This window comes from Salminus brasiliensis, chromosome 1 (genome assembly GCF_030463535.1).
Source record: "Salminus brasiliensis chromosome 1, fSalBra1.hap2, whole genome shotgun sequence".
Lineage (NCBI taxonomy): Eukaryota > Metazoa > Chordata > Actinopteri > Characiformes > Bryconidae > Salminus > Salminus brasiliensis.
Genome location: NC_132878.1, coordinates 83,521,251 through 83,533,531, shown reverse-complemented (window position 1 = coordinate 83,533,531; position 12,281 = coordinate 83,521,251). Strand labels below are relative to the sequence as shown.

The 12,281-nt window shown below is 37.6% G+C and overlaps 1 protein-coding gene across 1 annotated transcript in view; it reads left to right on the top strand.

The window, feature by feature from the left end:
- Window positions 1-12,281, top strand: part of LOC140536643 (cadherin-7-like) — a 180,789-nt gene that overhangs the window by 106,676 nt on the left and 61,832 nt on the right. The window contains exon 5 of the mRNA XM_072658570.1: window positions 11,422-11,589. Coding sequence (XP_072514671.1) covers window positions 11,422-11,589 — 168 coding nt within the window. The remainder of the gene's footprint in view (window positions 1-11,421; window positions 11,590-12,281) is intronic.

Here is a 12,281-nt window from a genome sequence, read left to right as displayed (position 1 = left end):
CAGCTGATAAGCTCAACCTCCAGTTTGCTTTCAGATCTGCCCTTTGCTTCCTGGCAATCACTGCTCCTATACTGCTGGGCCCCTATTCAGCTGCACAACTAGTGTGCTTGACCTCACCTTTTAAACTCATCCACCACCCAGGGATATACCCTCCAGAAAACTTTCTCCAGGTTATATGCTGTGCTCAGACTCAATTCGTCTTGATGGCCTTTCAGTTCACCCAAGCCTCCAGTCTATCAAGCTTCCAGTCAGTACACCGAACACAGGCCATGGCCAGCAGCTTTTTGAAAACAAAAATCATGCTAAAACCGGGACTCCTTTTCTAACATTATTAGTAAAAATCTAGAATATGGACGAGGGTCATCTCGGACAAGTCTTAATTCTTTTGCATATTGCAGTGGTTTCAGTATCTACATGTTAGTCTTGGTTAGATGTTAGCCATTTTTATTCTCTCTTATAATTTTTCTCTCCCAACCCTTCATCTTTCTTTCTCTATTTCTTTCTTTTTCCCAAACCTTTCTCTCTGTTTCACTCTACCCTTGATCAGTGCCTAATCTTTTCAGTGATGAGGTTCTGGAACACTGAGTACTGATGGATGAGGCAGGTCGATGGGTGGTGGAGAGGTTCGGGAATGCATAAAAAGTGTGCAGAAATAAAAGACTGCATTCGACAAGACGTTGAGTGGCAGTTTTGCCCGTTTTAGGATCTTGTGGGTAAAGAGTGTGCTTTCAAGAACAAACAACCATCATTTTCCTATGGTAAGATTCCCCACTATTTTAGAATGACTTTTCAAAAGAACTTGACATACACCTCAACATAAAGTGCATTTCTACAGACCTGTTGCAGAGCAGTTGTGAACAGCATTACTCTTTTTTATCTTTTGTCAAAAAATGATTGAAATGAACACTCACATCAGAAGAGTTTATATTATAAGATCTACCAGATGCAGGTGCTGGATCCGGACTAGGCTTGTTCTACTGTGGTAACCATGTTGTGGGTTTTAGTGGCAGAAAAAAACTCAAATTGTGGAAATATATCAGCTAAACACAGTAAGGTTAGCTTGGCAATTTGCTACTATTATTGTATGAAATGGGAGTATATATATATATATATATATATATATATATATATATATATATATATATATATATACAATGTAAACAGTGCTTAATGACAGATTATTACTGACGTTGGGACATGCTTCATAAATGCATTCATTTGAAGAAGTGTCCACAAACATTTGAACAGTGTGTATTTACAAAAACAATGTATGTATGTTACATCTTAGCAGCAAAATGTCCCAGTGCTTATTTCCAAAATACATGTCAGTATATGTGATGACTTTAAATGAATTCAGAAAAAGGTAAATAAAGGAGAAGCCCAGACAGCTACAGGTAGGAAGGGAATAAACAGTAAAGAGAAAGGTGATAAGGCCCCTGGAGACAAGATCAGCATTGCAGAACAACTGTAGGGATTAGCAAAGTGCTCCTGGGCATGGAGAAATATGAACATTACTACAGGATCCATGGACAGAACGGAGCGCGGGGGGGACAGAATCAGGATTCATAACAACATTAAATCAACTTTCTGTGTCCCTGGCCATGATATGTGCCACTGATTTAAATGACTTGCCTATGAAGCCTATCTTTTCTTAATAAGATCATCAACTTTGTATACCATTGCCTTCTGGCTGGTGACAACGTTTTGTTTCTAAGCTTTTTATTTTTCCTAAAAGCCTCTGGGTTCTATTAATATGACCATTAGAGAAGTTCGCTTAAAGAATGTGCCCTACCCAAAGGTTTGACAGTGTGCCCTCATATTTGAATTTGCTCTGTTTGTTTATTATAGCAATTCAAATGCGAGGAACCGTTGTGAAATGTGAAAATTGCTTCATTTTGCAAGAATGTTTTCTCGAAGTCCTTGTCTGAAGAGCTGCTGGAATTTTCTGATCCTAATACCAGCTACTTTAGAATGATGGCTTGAAGCACAAAGAGAGAGCAGATTTAACAATGTCTATTTTTGACTGTCCTCTGTTATATTCTGACTTTATTAGACCCATGCTTATTTAAACCTTTATAATCTAGGCCTGGGTTGTACCTGTACATTTGGGTGCATTTGCGATTGAGCCAATTGTGCTAGCCTTAATCTAGATTCCACATAACACAACTAAAAACAGAATTATATATACAAAATAATGAGAGAAGAAGTGTGCAGAGGTAATTGGGGGGAAATTTTGGGGGAAAATATCAAAAAGTTGAGCTGGTGTTTAGCTGTGGTTGGTGTGGCGCAACGGTTAAGAGAACTACCTGCTAGTAAGCTACCACACCATGTGGAAGACTGTGGATTCATTCCTGGTCTGGGTGACTATGCTACTCTATACCAATAAGAGTCCTTTGGCAAGACTCCTAACACTGCCTTGGCCCACCTCTGTAATATGAGTAATCATGTGAGTAAGTGCATCAGCTAAAGGCTACCTCGCAAAAGGTTCATTTGGTTGATGTGAAATGTACCCCTAATTCTAGAATGACCCGATATTTAACTAAATGTGCAAGATTATGGTTAGAAAAAATTAAACTGTGTCAATCTTAAAGGGGAATTCCACCAAAAAACGTAATGCATAATTCTACCCTTATTACACGTATAGATATTATGTATGAGACAATGTTCGACAATAGTTTTATGATCTGATTCTGACCTAAAGTGCTTTTTTAATCGCCTTAATGGTCTTTGTGGTCGTTAGCAGAGCTACATTGATGTAGGAAGAATAGGTGGATGTATGGATGTATGTTAATGAATTGTTTTTTATGACATCACAAAAACAAAAAAATTACTGCAGTCTTTTTTTTTTTGTTTAGTCTAGTCTTCATGCATGGACTGTTTACACTGGGAAGTGAAATCTAAACAATCCTGACCTACTTAACTTTTATTTTAAATGAGCAGAAGTATTTTTTCATCATATGAGTCCTTTAAATTTGGAAGAACGTTCATAACTTTTGAAGGTTTGATTCGAGACCAATGTTCAAGCCAAGCTCCATGTAGGAAATCAAGCCAGACAAACCTTTAAAAAAAGATTAGTAATTAATCAGTAAACAGTAGAACCCACTGATTTCCTCCAGCTGTCACAGGGCGCTGGAGCAGACTCTGAAGAGGTTCCTTTTGTTCTTCCGTGTAGACATTTGTTGAGAAGTGAGTGAGTTTGTATTGTGACGTGTTGGTAAGCAGGGTTCAGAGATGCCACATCCTCTGACACTGCTAGCCGTAATTGGCATGGTGTGTTAGGTGGAGTGAGGAGACTGGAGAGCGAGCGGATGTTTGAGGGGTGTTGCTCAACACACATCTGGGTCAAAAGAAACACAGACAGATGCTTTGATGGTGCACATAAGAGACTTGGGCAGATGAATAAACTAGAAAAAAGGACCCACTTGCAGTTGTACAGTATCATTTCTTCCTGCAGCTTTTGAAACGAGAATAAAAAATGGAAAAATCGAAAAATCCTCTTCACAGCATGGCATTCAATACATTCCAAGGATATATATATATATATCAACAAAACAAGAATTTAAAAATAAGAACATTTAATTATTACAAGCCCCAATAAACTACACTATAAACTTGAACATTATCTAATAAACTTACCGGACAAAATTAGTCACCTGTGACTTAAATGTACCGAATAGTGTGAATACCTCCATTAGCATGAATAACAGCTGGAATTAGATTTGGATTCTGGATGTAGGCGGCATCAGTGTTCAGTCACACTTACATCAAAGAATGGCAGAGTTTAGCAAGATTTCGTGGATGCCTTCCCTGACATTTTACTCATTGTTCCAAATAGTCCCAGGGACTTTCAAAAGGATTCAAATCTGGGGATTTAGTGGGCCTGTCCAGATGTCTGAATACTTCTGAATGTTCCTTCAAACTTGCATGGCCTTGACAAGCCCAAATGCAATTACTCCTTTTTGCAAAACATCTGCTTTGCAACCCATTTTCCACAAGTTGAACGAGATATTCACTGCACTGTACCACCTCTTCTGAATCTATGAATCTCATCACACATCCCACAGGCATTTACAGCCCGATCATCTTCGTGCAACACCATCTGTAGGAGCCTGAAATTACTACCACTTTACACGCAAGGTGACAATTGTAGTTTGTTAATGATTTTTAATGTTATTTTTATAACTATTATATATAATGAATATAACTAATAATAGAGAAGCAAACATAATATTGTGTTAATTATAATGTAGTCATTTGATACTCATAGCTAATCAATTTTACAACTTGAGATATTAACTGTTTGCCTAGTTTTATACAAACAAAAGTTTATCATTATGAATTACTTTATAATCCCTAGCTTTTGCTCCTAATTGTATTTTAATACTTTATGTAACATGAGATCATGCAAGTCCATTCTTGTCTGGTTGATGCAGAGTTTTTATAGCCAGTATGACTGAAATACACAGACACATTCTTTTAAGTTTATCAACACCAGAATTTCTACTGTCTCACGCTGGAGCTGAAGCTCTTCAGCAGTGCTGTGTGCGTTTTTGTGTGAGGTGGTTTAAGGCTCTGCATCAACTAGGAGCTCCGAGCATTGAAAAGAGTGAACAAATCCTAAGCAACCATGAGTTCTGATGCGAAGGACACCTGTGGTGCTAATGTGTATGTTTTCCAGACTTTATATGCATGCTTTTTCTTAGGGGTGTTAAAACATATTGGTGTTTTTGGCATGGAAAATCCAGCTGAAAGGTCATGGTGTGCTCAGGCTGTTTATATTGCTAATTTCATATTAAACCATATATATTTGTTAAACCTCCAGAAGTTTATATAAAGAGGTTCTTGTAGTCAGGTGCTTCAAAAAAGGAAATGGCAATTAGGTGTGAGTTTAGTAGGTCCTTCCATGTTTCAAAAACATAAACTTTGGTCTTCACCACACAGGTTTAGGAACGTGTACCATGCTTCGATCAAAGGAGATTCTTGAGATCCTCTGAAAAAAAGAGTTGTCAAAGCTCACTAGGCTGGAAAAGGTTACAAAACTATTTTAAAGAGTTTGGCCTCCAACAATCCATTGTGAGGCACTGAAGCTTAACTGCAAGTGGGTCATGCATCAAGACAACGACCCTAGGCACCGGCTTTAAGTTTACAAAGAAATGGTTAGAGCAGGAGAAATTCAACATTTCGGAATGACAGAGTCAAAGTGCAGACCTTTACGCAATAGAAATAGAAATGGAAGGACCTTAAAAGAGCAGTTCATGCAAGGAAACCTACTAACATCAGTGCATTGAAGCAGTTTTATTTGGCCAAATTCCTCCAACCTGTTGTGCAGGATTGATCACCAGTTTCTGGAAATGTCAGGTTGAAGTTATTGATGAATAAGAGTGTGTTTCTTTTTTTTTTTTCAATAGACAATTGAAAACAAAAAATATATAAAATATAACTAAAATGTTCTTTCATCATTCTATTATCTGTATAGGTAATGGACCTGTAATTTTTATGTAGAAAAAGCTGAAAAAATAACTTTTAACCACTTTTTTTAAAGCTATCAATACTTTTTTCAGGTTGTTCAGGTTGAGTTCATTACAGTTTTTGGGTTTAAATTCCATCGGTTCTGTTGGTTCTCTGGTTCTGCTCACACTTTAGCTTTAGTATTATAGTATTTTTCACTCTCCTACTTAAAAAAAGTAGAATCATTGATTCATCATGTTGTGATGGACTGATGTGAAAATTAGTTTTTTTTTTTTTTATGTTGTCCATTGTTGTCAATGCATGTGAAATTTTTTTGTAACCTAGGAACCATTTTTAAAATATGAATGCCATTATTTTATATCTGATATTAAGTAAACTATACAATGTCCAAATGTTTGTGGACGCTGCTTTTAATGAATGGATTCACCCATTACTAACACAGATGTTCAAATGCACACACACAGCTTTTCTAGTCCATGTAGAGAAGTACTGCCAACAAAATAGGACTAAACATTAACCAGGTGGAGGCTAGAAGGGTATAAAGCCCCCCAGTGTTAAGCTGTGGATCAGTGGAACTGTGTTCTCTGGAATGATGGTGCTCCATCAAATACTTATGGGGTGAGTTGGGGAGTTGAAGATGAGGTGGGCTGATGATCATCCAAAATCCAGACTCTTATGACTGAATGCAAAGCAATGCTCCAAAATCTAGCAGAACGTCTTCCCTGGACAGCAGAGACAGTTAGTCCAACAAAGCAGGATGAACGTTTGACTTTAACCTGATTTCAGAAGAAACACTAAATGAGCAGGTGCCCCAATACCTTTGTCCACATAGTGTACTTTTACTGTAGAGCATATGGTGTACTTTACTGTAGATTCATTAACAATAGAAAAAGTCCTCCATCAGTCGTTGGTATGGCTTTAATAATGAATTTTTTTCAAATCCATTTTTTTTCATGAACTTTAATATCAACATGAAATATGGCTCCTCCTCAGAGTCATATGACCTTTAAGACAGGATTGCATGTGGATGCTGTTTGTTTACCATGTTCTTTAGTCATATCTAAATCATAAGTGTGTTTTAATTAATGGTAATGGTTTGCAGTCTTACTGATTAATAGGGCTTTATTTTATGAATCATTACTCCAGTTATTCATATGCTCAAGGATGATACATAGAAATGACCTGTAGCTTACATAAAGGTTCAGGTTGACGTGCATGGATAAGATTTTTGGCCAGTCACACAAAGCATGGCTGTAGTACTGTACACAACAATATAAATATTACTGATTATATACTTACTAAAGCCACCCTGTTCTGATGGTTTCCCTTTAACATCCTTTGCGATTGCAATGCATTACATTTCACTTTCAAAAAAAAGTGTAAAACAGTTTTATAGTGAGTCTAAATGGAAACACATCTTTCATGTCGACTCATCCCTTTTATCCCTCCCAACACTTTAGCTAATCTCTCCTATTTCACATAAATAGATTACACATAAATACTTGAAGTCATTAACTTTGAATCCAATAATAATTGCCTGAGGAGGATTAGAAGACTTTTCTGCATTAAAAGCACCCCCCACCTCCTGTCAATTTGCTGGATTATTCAGATTTTCATCTACACTGAAGTGGAGATTTGGATTTCATTTTTATTAGCAGTGATATGTTTTTTTTTTTTTTTTTTTTTTTTTAACGAGTAGTTTAGTTTAGCCAATCAGAATTTAAATCAATTAGATACACAAACCATGTGTGCAATATTGGGTAGGATCCCCTCATACCAGCTCTGAACCTTCGCACTCTAAAATAACTGCAATGTAAAGTGAAGAATAGTCCCTCAATCAAAAATCCTGCAAAAAAAAAAAAAAAAAAAAAGTTTCCTGCAGTTTCCTCCTGGAGTTTTTTTTTGCATTCAGCCACTGGATTTGAAGACCTATGCAGTGGTCAGTAACTACCTTCGCACTCTAAAAGGACTCTAAATAGCTCTGAAGGTGTCCTGTGGTATCTGGCACAAAAACATTTTTAGTTAGTTAGGTACACCTCTTTTATACTTACACTCATTTTCTACACATCTTACAGTCCCTGCGCCCTCATACAGAGACTTTACATTTTTCTCTTAATACTTTGACCTTTTAGCCTCATATTAGGACATTGTTTTTTGCAAAAATGACTTCCTGTACAAAGACTAAGCTAAGTTTTTATACGTGTTAGTTCCTACTAATCGCAAATAGGAGAAATTGTAAATGCACACCTACAGTATTTTTTTTTTATGAACTTAAATATCAACATGAAATATGGCACCTTCTCAGAGTCATATGACCTTTAAGGCAGGATTGCATGTGGCTGCTATTTGTTTACCATTTCCTTTAGTCATATCTAAAACATTAATTTTAGCTAGGGTGTTTTAATTAGCCACTGATGTGATTAGGACACATGGTTTGCAGTCTTACTGATTAATAGGGCTTTATTGTAGACTACAAAAAATGACATCCTGTTTAGTTTTTATACTTTTTAGGTCCTACTAATCCCAAGTAGGAGAAATTATAAATGCATACCAAGCAAAAGTCCGGGTGTCAGGAGGTTAAGTCATTGGGCAATACTTTTGGCTACCTGTATAACATGACTTAAATCGCTTTAGAAAAGAGTGTCAACCAAATGCCATAAATGCAAAATTACATATAGCTGAACTTTTATTGTAGGATTTATCATTTCTATTTTGATCAGCTATTGTGTATGTGTCCCACTGCACCCCTTCCATCAATGGAAAGGGGCTTACCTACCCACCCCTGACCACAAATTATTTGGATGGTGGACAGTAGTAGCAGCAGTAGAACCAATGCGGTAGGAGGTGATGGTTGTGCTGGCACTGCAATGTAAAGGAATGTAAAGTTTCCTCCTGGAGTTAAAAACTAAAGTAAAACTAAAAAGATATATAAAATAAGAAATACAAAATATATTCACATTCATTTACACTATACACACATTATTGCACTGATTAAAATGGACAGGTTTAATACATAATCTGTGAAATGTTTACATTACTGTTGCATATAGACACTGGATAAAATGCCAGTTCAAGTGTAGTATGAGTGAGGTCTTTGGTGGGTGCAGTGCGACTGAACAGTTGGTCACAGTTTCAGTAAGTAAGTACAGGGTGCAGAGTGTGTTTGTACGGGGTGAAGGTGTAATGAGATATCTTGTGTGATGAGATTGGTAAGATAGCTTTGTGACGGACTGGACTGATGAACTTTACTACTAGCTGTAGCATAATGGCTTTGGGATAGAAGCTATATCAGATGGTTCTGGTCTTCACTCAAAGACCTCTTCATTATGTCATGGTTGATCTGTGTATGGTTGGAGAACATTAGCACCACCTGCCTAATTTGAAAGGTTCCCCTTGTGCCGCCACAACAGATCTGGTCATTCAAGGAATGGATTCCACAAGACCTCTGAAGGTTTTCTGTGGCACCAAGAAGTCCTGGAGGGCCTGCCTTACAACTTATAGGATTTAAAGGATCTGCTGCTAACATCTTAGTACCAGGGACCACAGGACAACTTCAGAGGTCATGTGCAGTCCTTGCTTTGAATGGTCAGATCTGTTGTAGCGGCACAAGGAGAACCTATTCAATATTAGTCAGGTGGTGCTAATGTTCTCTAACAATACACCGATCAGCCATAACATGGTAAGGAGGTTTTGAGTATAGGTGCATGGCAGGTGAACCTAAATAACCTAGCAACATTGTGTAAGTAGGCAGTCCACATTGAAGAATAGAACACAGCAAAGTTGATACCTCAGATACGTTGATTTTATGTCTGTAATACTGGTGTAGCACTCTCCAGCTGTGTCTGTTGATGTGTGTGCTCTTCCATTCGAGACCCAGAGAGCTAAACCAATTTCCAAAGGATGCTCCACAATCGCTGCAAATTGCCTTTACCTCTGAACAAGGTTGCAGATATTTCGAAATCAGACATGCTGACATATCGGGGGCTGCATGTTTAGTATCTCCAGCTTTTAATCAATGCTCACTTTCATGGTAAAACTAATTGCCTCCAACAGTCAAGAGACCTATTTGGATTTAACTACCCCCAGTGTGTGAGCCTGTCGTGTGAACTTCTCAACAGGAGTCTGTTTGCTGTGGAAATTACAGCACCAGAACTGAAAAAAAAAAACTCTAACTAAAGAACCCAGGAGCATGCAGAGCAGTGAGCTAGCCCACCAAGGGCTCTACCTTTGCAGCAGCAGAGCAAAATGGTGCAAGGATGAAAGGCAAAGTCAAATTACTAAGCTTTTTATGTGGCATTAAACTCCATCTTGCAGTACATTTGTACTAAACAGTTTTAATGGAACATATGAAAGCAGTAATTACATTCAAAATAAGGTGTGTGATGCTATGGATTACAAGCAAGCACGGCTGAGGCGGTATTTTTAAACTTGATAACTGTGACTGTAGGCAATATCTTGTGTTTGTCCTTAAACTTAATCAGAAATGACTTGATTACTTTAGTGTTGTTGAATATGATGGTTTGAATTGTGTTTTCCATGAGGGCTGTTTTTTTCTTATGATGAAGGGAGCATGATTTCTCATATTATTACTTTTTAATATGTATACTGTTGAAATGCTAATTTTTCCCTATGGAAAAATAACATGTAGTTCAATAGATCACAGACCCTGACAACCTTGGCACCAGTAGAGCACAAACATGCATTGCTTTTGCTGTACTGCACTGTACTTATTCCAAGTTTGCAAAAGTAGATTTGAAATATTATGCTAATTATCTCTAATCTTATCTCTAATTATTGTGTTTGGTGTAGCATACTGGATAACAGTACCGCTTATTCCATGATATACTAGTCATCAAAGCATTACACCAATAAGTGTACGAGTCCTTGGGCAAGACTCCTACATCTACATCTGTCTACCTGTATAATATGACTCAAATGTAACTCACTCTGGATGCACGCTTTAGCCAAATGCCATCATTCAAAATGCAAATACAAATGCAGCACAAAATGACGTAGACAGAGCTTATAGATTATGGTACATCTGTTTAACCTTAACACAAAAAATTAAGGGTTCAGGTTCAGGACAAATGTCAATGGGGATCTGGTCACTCACCTGAGTAGTCAGAAACCACTATTTCTTTAATCTTTAGAATCGTCATAAAATGATTCTTTTTTGAGTGTGAAGACTCCAAAAAAATTATTAAAAAATTCATACATTTGACAGACATTTACACAGATAAGCAGAAACATAAGGAACTCAAAATTGTTTCAAATATTTCAGTATTTATTGTATCTTAGCTTATAATACTTTAAGTTTTTCTTGCTGTATTTTTGCAAAAATCTCTCTACACCTCTCTACAAAGTTTAGTATTACAAGTTGGAGCATTCTTCCACCCCACAAGTCATGTCAAACACTTTCAATGATGTGGAGGTCAGAATTCTGGGATGGATGAGCTACACATCCCTTAAAACCTACAGCATTAGAGTGTCTTCACAGTGGAAGGATGGACAGAAAGACTTGCAGATTTGTTCAGATCTACGATCTACAGATCTAGATCTAGCTTAATTTTTCCCCTCTTTCAAAGATTTAAGTGCCGTTTATCTGAAGGGGACAGTATTAGTGAGGAGCCCGAGTTTGCCTGTATCTCTACCTTTCTTCTTCTTTGTGCAGTTATATTATCTGCTCAAATATATCTCTTTATCTACCTAATGACCGTTTTTATAAGAAATGAAATAAATGTAGGATGGTCTCAGACTATATCAGTCTATATTGTAAGAGCACTTCTGCTGCATTTGATTGAAAGGATAGAATCCAGACCTACTGCAGAACCTTTCCACTTGTGTCAAAGAGCTACATGTGAGAAGCCATATCTGAGGCTTATAAGTGTAGCTGAATATTCAGTGCATACATACACATCCTCTGTTGTTTTTTTTCGGTTTGTTTTTCTGCAGGAATTGTACGGACAGCCCTGCCAAATATGGACCGCGAGACACGAGACCAGTACGTGTTGGTCATCCAGGCCAAGGACATGATGGGTCAGATGGGTGGCCTGTCAGGCACCACTTCCGTAACAGTCACGCTGACGGACGTCAATGACAACCCGCCACGCTTTTCTCACAGTAAGAGCCCAGCGTCTGTGGCTGCCAGCATATCAGAGCAGCAGTGTCTTTTACATTGACCACGGTCATCGTGTTGAAGCCTTTTTTTTTTCTTTTGTGATGGTGTCTCCACAATATGTAATGAATGCAAATGCACCAGATTTCTTTAAATGTTCATTTGAAAACTTCTGATGCTGACTTTTGTGCAGAGGACACTGATGACTTTTCTGTAAAGGTCATATTTTTGCAGGTGTCGTTGCTCAGTAGAAAGGTGTACTGTACTGACCTTTTCCTGAAGGCCTTTTGGAGTCACACACAGGGGGGGGTTAATTTGCCTTTTTAGTTATCCTATGAGCAGTTTAATTGGAAAGTCTTCCAGACCTCAGCTGGACCCTCCCTGTTAACTGCCATTTCATAATTCCATTAAAAGCTGAAGAAATGCTTTGTGTCATTTCTTGGTGCTAGGCAGATGCTTAGAGGAGCCTGCAAACTGATTGTTAAGACAAGGTTTTAGGAATCAGGGTAAAGCTTCTTAAAGCTTTGAAATCTGGCCTTTCCTAATGATGATTGTTTCATTTTGATTCTTATTGGAATCGCAACAGTAAATCCCTAGCTAAAAATAAAGACCAAGTAGCTGCCTATTCTATAGTTGCCTATTCTTGTATTTCTAATTGATGTACAGCTGTGTTATGCTTAATGAATGTATTAATTAA